This window comes from Salvelinus fontinalis, chromosome 35 (genome assembly GCF_029448725.1).
Source record: "Salvelinus fontinalis isolate EN_2023a chromosome 35, ASM2944872v1, whole genome shotgun sequence".
Lineage (NCBI taxonomy): Eukaryota > Metazoa > Chordata > Actinopteri > Salmoniformes > Salmonidae > Salvelinus > Salvelinus fontinalis.
In genome coordinates this window covers 36,382,623-36,398,950 of record NC_074699.1, presented here as the reverse complement: position 1 = coordinate 36,398,950, position 16,328 = coordinate 36,382,623, and the positions used below count along the sequence as shown (strand labels likewise).

General features: G+C 46.2%; 1 protein-coding gene across 2 annotated transcripts in view; it reads left to right on the top strand.

Annotated features, from left to right (window-relative positions):
- Window positions 1-16,328, top strand: part of LOC129834797 (A-kinase anchor protein 13-like) — a 109,334-nt gene that overhangs the window by 55,072 nt on the left and 37,934 nt on the right. For both annotated transcript variants that reach the window (XM_055900083.1, XM_055900082.1), the window contains exons 12-14: window positions 4,638-4,812; window positions 6,590-6,666; window positions 11,404-11,585. In XM_055900083.1, coding sequence (XP_055756058.1) covers window positions 4,638-4,812; window positions 6,590-6,666; window positions 11,404-11,585 — 434 coding nt within the window. The remainder of the gene's footprint in view (window positions 1-4,637; window positions 4,813-6,589; window positions 6,667-11,403; window positions 11,586-16,328) is intronic.

Genomic DNA, 16,328 nt, shown 5'->3' with positions numbered 1-16,328 from the left:
TCATGTTGCTAGGTGAACTGACCTATGATAATAACTGTTGCTAGGTGAACTGACCTATGATAATAACTGTCATGTTGCTAGGTGAACTGACCTATGATAATAACTGTTGCTAGGTGAACTGACCTATGATATTAACTGTCATGTTGCTAGGTGAACTGACCTATGATAATAACTGTCATGTTGCTAGGTGAACTGACCTATGATAATAACTGTCATGTTGCTAGGTGAACTGACCTATGGTAATAACTGTCATGTTGCTAGGTGAACTGACCTATGATAATAACTGTCATGTTGCTAGGTGAACTGACCTATGATAATAACTGTCATGTTGCTAGGTGAACTGACCTATGATAATAACTGTCATGTTGCTAGGTGAACTGACCTATGATAATAACTGTTGCTAGGTGAACTGACCTATGATAATAACTGTCATGTTGCTAGGTGAACTGACCTATGATAATAACTGTCATGTTGCTAGGTGAACTGACCTATGATAATAACTGTCATGTTGCTAGGTGAACTGACCTATGGTAATAACTGTCATGTTGCTAGGTGAACTGACCTATGATAATAACTGTCATGTTGCTAGGTGAACTGACCTATGATAATAACTGTCATGTTGCTAGGTGAACTGACCTATGATAATAACTGTCATGTTGCTAGGTGAACTGACCTATGATAATAACTGTCATGTTGCTAGGTGAACTGACCTATGGTAATAACTGTCATGTTGCTAGGTGAACTGACCTATGATAATAACTGTTGCTAGGTGAACTGACCTATGATAATAACTGTCATGTTGCTAGGTGAACTGACCAATGATAATAACTGTCATGTTGCTAGGTGAACTGACCTATGATAATAACTGTTGCTAGGTGAACTGACCTATGATAATAACTGTCATGTTGCTAGGTGAACTGACCTATGATAATAACTGTCATGTTGCTAGGTGAACTGACCTATGATAACAACTGTCATGTTGCTAGGTGAACTGACCTATGATAATAACTGTCAAGTTGCTAGGTGAACTGACCTATGATAATAACTGTTGCTAGGTGAACTGACCTATGATAGTAACTGTCATGTTGCTAGGTGAACTGACCTATGATAATAACTGTCATGTTGCTAGGTGAACTGACCTATGATAATAACTGTCATGTTGCTAGGTGAACTGACCTATGATAATAACTGTCATGTTGCTAGGTGAACTGACCTATGATAATAACTGTTGCTAGGTGAACTGACCTATGATAATAACTGTCATGTTGCTAGGTGAACTGACCTATGATAATAACTGTTGTTAGGTGAACTGACCTATGGTAATAACTGTTGCTAGGTGAACTGACCTATGATAATAACTGTCATGTTGCTAGGTGAACTGACCTATGATAATAACTGTTGCTAGGTGAACTGACCTATGGTAATAACTGTCATGTTGCTAGGTGAACTGACCTATGATAATAACTGTTGCTAGGTGAACTGACCTATGATAATAACTGTCATGTTGCTAGGTGAACTGACCTATGATAATAACTGTCATGTTGCTAGGTGAACTGACCTATGATAATAACTGTTGCTAGGTGAACTGACCTATGATAATAACTGTCATGTTGCTAGGTGAACTGACCTATGATAATAACTGTTGCTAGGTGAACTGACCTATGATAATAACTGTCATGTTGCTAGGTGAACTGACCTATGATAATAACTGTTGCTAGGTGAACTGACCTATGGTAATAACTGTTGCTAGGTGAACTGACCTATGATAATAACTGTCATGTTGCTAGGTGAACTGACCTATGATAATAACTGTTGCTAGGTGAACTGACCTATGGTAATAACTGTCATGTTGCTAGGTGAACTGACCTATGATAATAACTGTTGCTAGGTGAACTGACCTATGATAATAACTGTCATGTTGCTAGGTGAACTGACCTATGATAATAACTGTCATGTTGCTAGGTGAACTGACCTATGATAATAACTGTTGCTAGGTGAACTGACCTATGATAATAACTGTCATGTTGCTAGGTGAACTGACCTATGATAATAACTGTCATGTTGCTAGGTGAACTGACCTATGGTAATAACTGTCATGTTGCTAGGTGAACTGACCTATGATAATAACTGTCATGTTGCTAGGTGAACTGACCTATGATAATAACTGTCATGTTGCTAGGTGAACTGACCTATGATAATAACTGTCATGTTGCTAGGTGAACTGACCTATGATAATAACTGTCATGTTGCTAGGTGAACTGACCTATGATAATAACTGTTGCTAGGTGAACTGACCTATGATAGTAACTGTCATGTTGCTAGGTGAACTGACCTATGATAATAACTGTCATGTTGCTAGGTGAACTGACCTATGATAATAACTGTCATGTTGCTAGGTGAACTGACCTATGATAATAACTGTCATGTTGCTAGGTGAACTGACCTATGATAATAACTGTTGCTAGGTGAACTGACCTATGATAATAACTGTCATGTTGCTAGGTGAACTGACCTATGATAATAACTGTTGCTAGGTGAACTGACCTATGATAATAACTGTCATGTTGCTAGGTGAACTGACCTATGATAATAACTGTCATGTTGCTAGGTGAACTGACCTATGATAATAACTGTCATGTTGCTAGGTGAACTGACCTATGGTAATAACTGTCATGTTGCTAGGTGAACTGACCTATGATAATAACTGTCATGTTGCTAGGTGAACTGACCTATGATAATAACTGTCATGTTGCTAGGTGAACTGACCTATGATAATAACTGTCATGTTGCTAGGTGAACTGACCTATGATAATAACTGTTGCTAGGTGAACTGACCTATGATAGTAACTGTCATGTTGCTAGGTGAACTGACCTATGATAATAACTGTCATGTTGCTAGGTGAACTGACCTATGATAATAACTGTCATGTTGCTAGGTGAACTGACCTATGATAATAACTGTTGCTAGGTGAACTGACCTATGATAATAACTGTCATGTTGCTAGGTGAACTGACCTATGATAATAACTGTTGCTAGGTGAACTGACCTATGATAATAACTGTCATGTTGCTAGGTGAACTGACCTATGATAATAACTGTCATGTTGCTAGGTGAACTGACCTATGGTAATAACTGTCATGTTGCTAGGTGAACTGACCTATGATAATAACTGTTGCTAGGTGAACTGACCTATGATAATAACTGTCATGTTGCTAGGTGAACTGACCAATGATAATAACTGTCATGTTGCTAGGTGAACTGACCTATGATAATAACTGTTGCTAGGTGAACTGACCTATGATAATAACTGTCATGTTGCTAGGTGAACTGACCTATGATAATAACTGTTGCTAGGTGAACTGACCTATGATAATAACTGTCATGTTGCTAGGTGTACTGACCTATGATAATAACTGTCATGTTGCTAGGTGAACTGACCTATGATAATAACTGTCATGTTGCTAGGTGAACTGACCTATGGTAATAACTGTCATGTTGCTAGGTGAACTGACCTATGATAATAACTGTCATGTTGCTAGGTGAACTGACCTATGATAATAACTGTTGCTAGGTGAACTGACCTATGATAATAACTGTCATGTTGCTAGGTGAACTGACCTATGATAATAACTGTCATGTTGCTAGGTGAACTGACCTATGATAATAACTGTCATGTTGCTAGGTGAACTGACCTATGATAATAACTGTCATGTTGCTAGGTGAACTGACCAATGATAATAACTGTTGCTAGGTGAACTGACCTATGATAATAACTGTCATGTTGCTAGGTGAACTGACCTATCATAATAACTGTCATGTTGCTAGGTGAACTGACCTATGATAATAACTGTCATGTTGCTAGGTGAACTGACCTATGGTAATAACTGTCATGTTGCTAGGTGAACTGACCTATCATAATAACTGTCATGTTGCTAGGTGAACTGACCTATGATAATAACTGTTGCTAGGTGAACTGACCTATGGTAATAACTGTCATGTTGCTAGGTGAACTGACCTATGATAATAACTGTTGCTAGGTGAACTGACCTATGATAATAACTGTCATGTTGCTAGGTGAACTGACCTATGATAATAACTGTCATGTTGCTAGGTGAACTGACCTATGATAATAACTGTCATGTTGCTAGGTGAACTGACCTATGATAATAACTGTCATGTTGCTAGGTGAACTGACCTATGATAATAACTGTTGCTAGGTGAACTGACCTATGGTAATAACTGTCATGTTGCTAGGTGAACTGACCTATGATAATAACTGTTGCTAGGTGAACTGACCTATGATAATTCCTGTCATGTTGCTAGGTGAACTGACCTATGATAATAACTGTCATGTTGCTAGGTGAACTGACCTATGATAATAACTGTTGCTAGGTGAACTGACCTATGATAATAACTGTCATGTTGCTAGGTGAACTGACCTATGGTAATAACTGTCATGTTGCTAGGTGAACTGACCTATGATAATAACTGTTGCTAGGTGAACTGACCTATGATAATAACTGTCATGTTGCTAGGTGAACTGACCAATGATAATAACTGTCATGTTGCTAGGTGAACTGACCTATGATAATAACTGTTGCTAGGTGAACTGACCTATCATAATAACTGTTGCTAGGTGAACGAGCATGAGAAGAAGAGGAGGCTGAAGGATATCTACAGCCGGACAGACAGCAAGTCCATTATGAGGATGAAGAGCGGTCAGATGTTTGCTAGAGAGGACCTGCTCAGAGGGAGAAGATTGCTGTATGATGGACCTCTGCAGCTGAAGACCTCACAGGGGAGACTCAAGGGTGAGGAGGACACCAAGCATTCTCTTTCTGTCCTTGCATTCAGACGCTCTGTTGTCCTCTGGTGTGAGGAACACAATCTTTCTGTCCCTGCATTCAGACGCTCTGGTGTGAGGATCACAATCTTTCTGTCCCTGCATTCAGACGCTCTGGTTTGAGGAACACAATCTTTCTGTCCCTGCATTCAGACGCTCTGTTGTTCTCTGGTTTGAGGAACACAATCTTTCTGTCCCTGCATTCAGACGCTCTGTTGTTCTCTGGTGTGAGGAATACAATGTTTCTGTCCCTGCATTCAGACGCTCTGTGGTTCTCTGGTGTGAGGAACACAAACAAAAACATCAATCTCTTTTCTCATTTTCTGACTCTCTCAATCGAGTTTCCATTTATTTAAATGGCATCTCAAGCTCTCTCTTTCTGTGTGAGAGCCACTGCAATAAGGAATTTGCATAAAAATGTTTTATGTATTGTATATTTACTTTACAAAATATTCCTTTGAATGGCTTTAATTTGTAACTTTTAAAATGTATTTTCCCTGACCTCTAACCTCTGGTCTCCTCTCTCTATATGTAACAGCCATGCTTCTCTCTGATATCTAACCCTGACCTCTAACCTCTGGTCTCCTCTCTCGATGTAACGGCCATGCTTCTCTCTGATATCTAACCCTGACCTCTAACCTCTGGTCTCCTCTCTCTAGATGTAACAGCCATGCTTCTCTCTGATATCTAACCCTGACCTCTAACCTCTGGTCTCCTCTCTGATATCTAACCCTGACCTCTAACCTCTGGTATCCTCTCTGATATCTAACCCTGACGTCTAACCCCTGGTCTCCTCTCTCTAGATGTAACAGCCATGCTTCTCTCTGATATCTAACCCTGACCTCTAACCTCTGGTCTCCACTCTGATATCTAACCCTGACCTCTAACCTCTGGTCTCCTCTCTGATATCTAACCCTGACCTCTAACCTCTGGTCTCCTCTCTGATATCTAACCCTGACCTCTAACCTCTGGTCTCCTCTCTGATATCTAACCCTGACCTCTAACCTCTGGTCTCCTCTCTGATATCTAACCCTGACCTCTAACCTCTGGTCTCCTCTCTCTAGATGTAACAGCCATATTTCTCTCTGATATCTGAACCCTGACCTCTAACCTCTGGTCTCCTCTAATCTAGATGTAACAGCCATGCTTCTCTCTGATATCTAACCCTGACCTCTAACCTCTGGTCTCCTCTCTGATATCTAACCCTGACCTCTAACCTCTGGTCTCCTCTCTCTCTAGATGTAACAGCCATGCTTCTCTCTGATATCTAACCCCGACCTCTAACCTCTGGTCTCCTCTCTGATATCTAACCCTGACCTCTAACCTCTGGTCTCCTCTCTCTAGATGTAACAGCCATGCTTCTCTCTGATATCTAACCCTGACCTCTAACCTCTGGTCTCCTCTCTGATATCTAACCCTGACCTCTAACCTCTGGTCTCCTCTCTGATATCTAACCCTGACCTCTAACCTCTGGTCTCCTCTCTGATATCTAACCCTGACCTCTAACCTCTGGTCTTTCTCCTCTCTCTAGATGTAACGGCCATGCTTCTCTCTGATATCTAACCCTGACCTCTAACCTCTGGTCTCCTCTCTGATATCTAACCCTGACCTCTAACCTCTGGTCTTTCTCCTCTCTCTAGATGTAACGGCCATGCTTCTCTCTGATATCTAACCCTGACCTCTAACCTCTGGTCTCCTCTCTGATATCTAACCCTGACATCTAACCTCTGGTCTCCTCTCTCTAGATGTAACGGCCATGCTTCTCTCTGATATCGTCGTCTTCCTGCAGGAGAAAGACCAGAAATTCGTCTTTGCCTCTCTGGTAGGTGGTTGGTTAAGACCAGAAATATGTAAATATCTCTTTGGCTCTTTGGTATGTTATTGGTTAAGTAATTTCCCCTTGACATTTGAGTCATTTAGCAGACGCCCTTTTCCAGAGTAACTGACAGTCATCTGAAATACATAATTACATCTCTGGTATGTGACTGGTTGATCCTCCCACTCAGTAATAATAATTGGTCTAATCCACTCAGTAATAATAATGGGTCTATTCCACTCAGTAATAATAATGGGTCTATTCCATTCAGTAAGAATAATGGGTCTATTCCACTCAGTAATAATAATGGGTCTATTCAGTAATAATAATGGGTCTATTCCACTCAGTAATAATAAAAGGTCTATTCCACTCAGTAATAATAATGTGTCTATTCCACTCAGTAATAATAATGGGTCTATTCCACTCAGTAATAATAATGGGTCTATTCCACTAAGTTATAATAACGGGTCTATTCAGTAATAATAATGGGTCTATTCCACTTAGTAATAATAATGGGTCTATTCCACTCAGTAATAATAATGGGTCTATTCCACTCAGTAATAATAATGGGTCTATTCCTCTCAGTAAAAATAATGGGTCTATTCCACTCAGTAATAATAATGGGTCTATTCCATTCAGTAAGAATAATGGGTCTATTCAGTAATAATAATGGGTCTATTCCACTCAGTAATAATAATAGGTCTATTCCACTCAGTAATAATAATGTGTCTATTCCACTCAGTAATAATAATGGGTCTATTCCACTCAGTAATAATAATGGGTCTATTCAGTAATAATAATGGGTCTATTCCACTAAGTTATAATAACGGGTCTATTCAGTAATAATAATGGGTCTATTCCACTTAGTAATAATAATGGGTCTATTCCACTCAGTAATAATAATGGGTCTATTCCACTCAGTAATAATAATGGGTCTATTCCATTCAGTAATAATAATGGGTCTATTCAGTAATAATAATGTGTCTATTCCACTCAGCAATAATAATCGGTCTATTCCACTCAGTAATAATAATGGGTCTATTCCACTTAGTAATAATAATGGGTCTATTCCACTCAGTAATAATAATGGGTCTATTCCACTCAGTAATAATAATGGGTCTATTCCACTTAGTAATAATAATGGGTCTATTCCACTTAGTAATAATAATGGGTCTATTCCACTAAGTAATAATAATGTGTCTATTCCATTCAGTAATAATAATGGATCTATTCAGTAATAATAATGGGTCTATTCCTCTAAGTAATAATAATGGGTCTATTCCACTCAGTAATAATAATGGTCTATTCCACTCAGTAATAATAATGGGTCTATTCCACTCAGTAATAATAATGGGTCTATTCCACTCAGTAATAATAATGGGTCTATTCCACTCAGTAATAATAATGGGTCTATTCCACTCAGTAATAATAATGGGTCTATTCCACTCAGTAATAATAATGGGTCTATTCCACTAAGTAATAATAACGGGTCTATTCAGAATGGCAGTGTCATGTTATGTAGCCTGTCTGTATCTGTGATGAATAATGTACCCTGTCATGTATTTGTGTTGAATAATGTACCCTGTTATGTAGCCTGTCTGCAGATTTACAGTTTAGTCATTTAGCAGACCCTCTTATCCAGAGCAACTTACACTAGTGAATACATACACTTTCATATCTTCTCCTACTCGCCCCAGTGGGAATCGAACCCACAATCCTGGTGTTGAAAGCACCATGCAAAACCTATTGAGACACACGGTACCCTAGACAGGCTGGCTCAGCCCAGGGAGACTCCTGACAGACTGGCTCAGCCCAGGGAGATCCTGACAGACTGGCTCAGCCCAGGGAGTCTCCTGACAAACTGGCTCAGCCAAGGGAGACTCCTGACAGACTGGCTCAGCCAAGGGAGACTCCTGACAGACTGGCTCAGCCAAGGGAGACTTCTGACAAGCTGGCTCAGCCAAGGGAGACTCCTGACAGACTGGCTCAGCCCAGGGAGACTCCTGACAGGCTGGCTCAGCCCAGGGAGACTCCTGACAGACTGGCTCAGCCCAGGGAGACTCCTGACAAGCTGGCTCAGCCAAGGGAGACTCCTGACAAGCTGGCTCAGCCCAGGGAGACTCCTGACAGGCTGGCTCAGCCCAGGGAGACTCCTGACAAGCTGGCTCAGCCAAGGGAGACTCCTGACAGGCTGGCTCAGCCAAGGGAGACTCCTGACAGACTGGCTCAGCCAAGGGAGACTCCTGACAGACTGGCTCAGCCCAGGGAGACTCCTGACAGACTTGCTCAGCCCAGGGAGACTCCTGACAGACTGGCTCAGCCCAGGGAGACTCCTGACAGACTGGCTCAGCCCAGGGAGACTCCTGACAAGCTGGCTCAGCCAAGGGAGACTCCTGACAGACTGGCTCAGCCAAGGGAGACTCCTGACAGACTGGCTCAGCCCAGGGAGACTCCTGACAGGCTGGCTCAGCCCAGGGAGACTCCTGACAGACTTGCTCAGCCCAGGGAGATTCCTGACAGACTGGCTCAGCCAAGGGAGACTCCTGACAGGCTGGCTCAGCCCAGGGAGACTCCTGACAGACTGGCTCAGCCAGGGAGACTCCTGACAGACTGGCTCAGCCAAGGGAGACTCCTGACAGACTGGCTCAGCCAAGGGAGACTCCTGACAGGCTGGCTCAGCCAAGGGAGACTCCTGACAGACTGGCTCAGCCAAGGGAGACTCCTGACAGGCTGGCTCAGCCCAGGGAGACTCCTGACAGACTGGCTCAGCCCAGGGAGACTCCTGACAGACTGGCTCAGCCCAGGGAGACTCCTGACAGACTGGCTCAGCCAAGGGAGACTCCTGACAGGCTGGCTCAGCCCAGGGAGACTCCTGACAGACTGGCTCAGCCAAGGGAGACTCCTGACAGGCTGGCTCAGCCCAGGGAGACTCCTGACAGGCTGGCTCAGCCAAGGGAGACTCCTGACAGACTGGCTCAGCCAATGGAGACTCCTGACAGACTGGCCCAGCCAAGGGAGACTCCTGACAGACTGGCTCAGCCAAGGGAGACTCCTGACAGGCTGGCTCAGCCCAGGGAGACTCCTGACAGACTGGCTCAGCCCAGGGAGACTCCTGACAGACTGGCTCAGCCAAGGGAGACTCCTGACAGGCTGGCTCAGCCAAGGGAGACTCCTGACAGACTGGCTCAGCCAAGGGAGACTCCTGACAGGCTGGCTCAGCCAAGGAAGACTCCTGACAGGCTGGCTCAGCCAAGGGAGACTCCTGACAGACTGGCTCAGCCAAGGGAGACTCCTGACAGACTGGCTCAGCCAAGGGAGACTCCTGACAGGCTGGCTCAGCCCAGGGAGACTCCTGACAGGCTGGCTCAGCCCAGGGAGACTCCTGACAGACTGGCTCAGCCCAGGGAGACTCCTGACAGACTGGCTCAGCCAAGGGAGACTCCTGACAGACTGTCTCAACCAAGGGAGACTCCTGACAAGCTGGCTCAGCCAAGGGAGACTCCTGACAGACTAGCTCAGCCCAGGGAGACTCCTGACAGACTGGCTCAGCCAAGGGAGACTCCTGACAGACTGGCTCAGCCAAGGGAGACTCCTGACAAGCTGGTTCAGCCCAGGGAGACTCCTGACAGACTGGCTCAGCCAAGGGAGACTCCTGACAGACTGGCTCAGCCAAGGGAGACTCCTGACAAGCTGGCTCAGCCCAGGGAGACTCCTGACAGACTAGCTCAGCCCAGGGAGACTCCTGACAGACTAGCTCAGCCCAGGGAGACTCCTGACAGACTGGCTCAGCCCAGGGAGATTCCTGACAGACTAGCTCAGCCCAGGGAGACTCCTGACAACAAACATTTGTTTGCTTAACTCAAGTGAACATACATTGAATACTGAATTGTTGAGGAAGAGCTTGCAGGTAAACATTTCATTGTACTGTTTACACCTGCTGTATTCTGTAAACGTGACAAATAAACTTTGATTTAAATATAACTCTTCACAGGCATATAACTCTTTAAATAGCTAAATGACTAAGCAATATTGATGTCCAGAGAATAACCAGAGAGGGGATTCAGATATGGACACTGGGCTGCATGTCAAGGTGACTATATTGATGTCCAGAGAATAACCAGAGAGGGGATTCAGATATGGACACTGGGCTGCATGTCAAGGTGACTATATTGATGTCCAGAGAATAACCAGAGAGGTGATTCAGATATGGACACTGGGCTGCATGTCAAGGTGACTATATTGATGTCTAGAGAATAACCAGAGAGGGGATTCAGATATGGACACTGGGCTGCATGTCAAGGTGACTATATTGATGTCTAGAGAATAACCAGAGAGGGGATTCAGATATGGACAATGAGCTGCATGTCAAGGTGACTATATTGATGCCCAGAGAATAACCAGAGAGGGGATTCAGATATGGACAATGAGCTGCATGTCAAGGTGGATGATATTATGCAGACTTTCATATAAGGCTTAATCTCTCTCTCTCTCTCTCTCTCTCTCCCCTCTCCTCTTCTCTCTCCCCTCTCCTCTTCTCTCTCTGCCTCACTCTCTTCCTGCCTTTAATCATCCCTCCCTCTCTTCTATCTCTACCTCTCCTCTTCTCTCCCCTCTCTTCCTGCCTTTAATCCATCCTTTAATCATCCCTCCCTCTCTTCTATCTCTCCCTCTCCTCTTCTCTCCCCTCTCTTCCTGCCTTTAATCCATCCTTTAATCATCCCTCCCTCTCTTCCACCCCCGTAGGACCAGCGCTCCACGGTCCTCTCCCTCCAGAAGCTGATCGTTAGAGAGGTGGCTAACGAGGAGAAGGGTCTCTTCCTGATAACAGCAGGGATGGAGAAACCAGAGATGGTGGAGGTACACACTGCAACCAAGGAGGAACGCAACACCTGGATGCAAATCATACAGGAGGCCATGCAGTCCATGTACGTCAGAATTCAGAGAGAGAGAGAGAGAGAGAGAGAGAGAGAGAGAGAGAGAGAGAGAGAGAGAGAGAGAGAGAGAGAGAGAGAGAGAGAGAGAGAGAGAGAGAGAGAGAGAGAGAGAGAGAGAGAGAGAGAGAGAGAGAGAGAGAGCTACCGTTCTGTATCTGGGGATGGAGGGATGTACTCTACCCTAGGCTTTCTCAGCAGTAGAGAGAGAGAGAGCTACCGTTCTGTACCTGGGGATGGAGGGATGTACTCTACCCTAGGCTTTCTCAGCAGTAGAGAGAGAGAGAGCTACCGTTCTGTACCTGGGGATGGAGGGATGTACTCTACCCTAGGCTTTCTCAGCAGTAGAGAGAGAGAGAGCTACCGTTCTGTACCTGGGGATGGAGGGATGTACTCTACCCTAGGCTTTCTCAGCAGTAGAGAGAGAGAGAGCTACCGTTCTGTACCTGGGGATGGAGGGATGTACTCTACCCTAGGCTTTCTCAGCAGTAGAGAGAGAGAGAGCTACCGTTCTGTATCTGGGGATGGAGGGATGTACTCTACCCTAGGCTTTCTCAGCAGTAGAGAGAGAGAGCTACCGTTCTGTACCTGGGGATGGAGGGATGTACTCTACCCTAGGCTTTCTCAGCAGTAGAGAGAGAGAGAGCTACCGTTCTGTACCTGGGGATGGAGGGATGTACTCTACCCTAGGCTTTCTCAGCAGTAGAGAGAGAGAGAGCTACCGTTCTGTATCTGGGGATGGAGGGATGTACTCTACCCTAGGCTTTCTCAGCAGTAGAGAGAGAGAGAGCTACCGTTCTGTATCTGGGGATGGAGGGATGTACTCTACCCTAGGCTTTCTCAGCAGTAGAGAGAGAGAGAGCTACCGTTCTGTACCTGGGGATGGAGGGATGTACTCTACCCTAGGCTTTCTCAGCAGTAGAGAGAGAGAGAGCTACCGTTCTGTATCTGGGGATGGAGGGATGTACTCTACCCTAGGCTTTCTCAGCAGTAGAGAGAGAGAGAGCTACCGTTCTGTACCTGGGGATGGAGGGATGTACTCTACCCTAGGCTTTCTCAGCAGTAGAGAGAGAGAGAGCTACCGTTCTGTACCTGGGGATGGAGGGATGTACTCTACCCTAGGCTTTCTCAGCAGTAGAGAGAGAGAGAGCTACCGTTCTGTACCTGGGGATGGAGGGATGTACTCTACCCTAGGCTTTCTCAGCAGTAGAGAGAGAGAGAGCTACCGTTCTGTACCTGGGGATGGAGGGATGTACTCTACCCTAGGCTTTCTCAGCAGTAGAGAGAGAGAGAGCTACCGTTCTGTACCTGGGGATGGAGGGATGTACTCTACCCTAGGCTTTCTCAGCAGTAGAGAGAGAGAGAGCTACCGTTCTGTACCTGGGGATGGAGGGATGTACTCTACCCTAGGCTTTCTCAGCAGTAGAGAGAGAGAGAGCTACCGTTCTGTATCTGGGGATGGAGGGATGTACTCTACCCTAGGCTTTCTCAGCAGTAGAGAGAGAGAGAGCTACCGTTCTGTACCTGGGGATGGAGGGATGTACTCTACCCTAGGCTTTCTCAGCAGTAGAGAGAGAGAGCTACCGTTCTGTATCTGGGGATGGAGGGATGTACTCTACCCTAGGCTTTCTCAGCAGTAGAGAGAGAGAGAGCTACCGTTCTGTACCTGGGGATGGAGGGATGTACTCTACCCTAGGCTTTCTCAGCAGTAGAGAGAGAGAGAGCTACCGTTCTGTACCTGGGGATGGAGGGATGTACTCTACCCTAGGCTTTCTCAGCAGTAGAGAGAGAGAGAGCTACCGTTCTGTACCTGGGGATGGAGGGATGTACTCTACCCTAGGCTTTCTCAGCAGTAGAGAGAGAGAGAGCTACCGTTCTGTATCTGGGGATGGAGGGATGTACTCTACCCTAGGCTTTCTCAGCAGTAGAGAGAGAGAGAGCTACCGTTCTGTACCTGGGGATGGAGGGATGTACTCTACCCTAGGCTTTCTCAGCAGTAGAGAGAGAGAGAGCTACCGTTCTGTATCTGGGGATGGAGGGATGTACTCTACCCTAGGCTTTCTCAGCAGTAGAGAGAGAGAGCTACCGTTCTGTATCTGGGGATGGAGGGATGTACTCTACCCTAGGCTTTCTCAGCAGTAGAGAGAGAGAGAGCTACCGTTCTGTATCTGGGGATGGAGGGATGTACTCTACCCTAGGCTTTGTCAGCAGTAGAGAGAGAGAGCTACCGTTCTGTACCTGGGGATGGAGGGATGTACTCTACCCTAGGCTTTCTCAGCAGTAGAGAGAGAGAGCTACCGTTCTGTACCTGGGGATGGAGGGATGTACTCTACCCTAGGCTTTCTCAGCAGTAGAGAGAGAGAGAGCTACCGTTCTGTATCTGGGGATGGAGGGATGTACTCTACCCTAGGCTTTCTCAGCAGTAGAGAGAGAGAGAGCTACCGTTCTGTACCTGGGGATGGAGAGATGTACTCTACCCTAGGCTTTCTCAGCAGTAGAGAGAGAGAGCTACCGTTCTGTACCTGGGGATGGAGGGATGTACTCTACCCTAGGCTTTCTCAGCAGTAGAGAGAGAGAGAGCTACCGTTCTGTACCTGGGGATGGAGGGATGTACTCTACCCTAGGCTTTCTCAGCAGTAGAGAGAGAGAGCTACCGTTCTGTACCTGGGGATGGAGGGATGTACTCTACCCTAGGCTTTCTCAGCAGTAGAGAGAGAGAGAGCTACCGTTCTGTACCTGGGGATGGAGGGATGTACTCTACCCTAGGCTTTCTCAGCAGTAGAGAGAGAGAGCTACCGTTCTGTACCTGGGGATGGAGGGATGTACTCTACCCTAGGCTTTCTCAGCAGTAGAGAGAGAGAGAGCTACCGTTCTGTACCTGGGGATGGAGGGATGTACTCTACCCTAGGCTTTCTCAGCAGTAGAGAGAGAGAGAGCTACCGTTCTGTATCTGGGGATGGAGGGATGTACTCTACCCTAGGCTTTCTCAGCAGTAGAGAGAGAGAGAGCTACCGTTCTGTACCTGGGGATGGAGGGATGTACTCTACCCTAGGCTTTCTCAGCAGTAGAGAGAGAGAGAGCTACCGTTCTGTATCTGGGGATGGAGGGATGTACTCTACCCTAGGCTTTCTCAGCAGTAGAGAGAGAGAGAGCTACCGTTCTGTATCTGGGGATGGAGGGATGTACTCTACCCTAGGCTTTCTCAGCAGTAGAGAGAGAGAGCTACCGTTCTGTATCTGGGGATGGAGGGATGTACTCTACCCTAGGCTTTCTCAGCAGTAGAGAGAGAGAGAGCTACCGTTCTGTATCTGGGGATGGAGGGATGTACTCTACCCTAGGCTTTCTCAGCAGTAGAGAGAGAGAGAGCTACCGTTCTGTACCTGGGGATGGAGGGATGTACTCTACCCTAGGCTTTCTCAGCAGTAGAGAGAGAGAGAGCTACCGTTCTGTATCTGGGGATGGAGGGATGTACTCTACCCTAGGCTTTCTCAGCAGTAGAGAGAGAGAGAGCTACCGTTCTGTACCTGGGGATGGAGGGATGTACTCTACCCTAGGCTTTCTCAGCAGTAGAGAGAGAGAGAGCTACCGTTCTGTATCTGGGGATGGAGGGATGTACTCTACCCTAGGCTTTCTCAGCAGTAGAGAGAGAGAGAGCTACCGTTCTGTACCTGGGGATGGAGGGATGTACTCTACCCTAGGCTTTCTCAGCAGTAGAGAGAGAGAGAGCTACCGTTCTGTACCTGGGGATGGAGGGATGTACTCTACCCTAGGCTTTCTCAGCAGTAGAGAGAGAGAGAGCTACCGTTCTGTACCTGGGGATGGAGGGATGTACTCTACCCTAGGCTTTCTCAGCAGTAGAGAGAGAGAGCTACCGTTCTGTATCTGGGGATGGAGGGATGTACTCTACCCTAGGCTTTCTCAGCAGTAGAGAGAGAGAGCTACCGTTCTGTATCTGGGGATGGAGGGATGTACTCTACCCTAGGCTTTCTCAGCAGTAGAGAGAGAGAGCTACCGTTCTGTACCTGGGGATGGAGGGATGTACTCTACCCTAGGCTTTCTCAGCAGTAGAGAGAGAGAGAGCTACCGTTCTGTACCTGGGGATGGAGGGATGTACTCTACCCTAGGCTTTCTCAGTAGTAGAGAGAGAGAGCTACCGTTCTGTATCTGGGGATGGAGGGATGTACTCTACCCTAGGCTTTCTCAGCAGTAGAGAGAGAGAGCTACCGTTCTGTACCTGGGGATGGAGGGATGTACTCTACCCTAGGCTTTCTCAGCAGTAGAGAGAGAGAGAGCTACCGTTCTGTACCTGGGGATGGAGGGATGTACTCTACCCTAGACTTTCTCAGCAGTAGAGAGAGAGAGAGCTACCGTTCTGTACCTGGGGATGGAGGGATGTACTCTACCCTAGGCTTTCTCAGCAGTAGAGAGAGAGAGAGCTACCGTTCTGTATCTGGGGATGGAGGGATGTACTCTACCCTAGGCTTTCTCAGCAGTAGAGAGAGAGAGAGCTACCGTTCTGTATCTGGGGATGGAGGGATGTACTCTACCCTAGGCTTTCTCAGTAGTAGAGAGAGAGAGAGCTACCGTTCTGTATCTGGGGATGGAGGGATGTACTCTACCCTAGGTTTTCTCAGCAGTAGAGAGAGAGAGCTACCGTTCTGTATCTGGGGATGGAGGGATGTACTCTACCCTAGGCTTTCTCAGCAGTAGAGAGAGAGAGAGCTACCGTTCTGTACC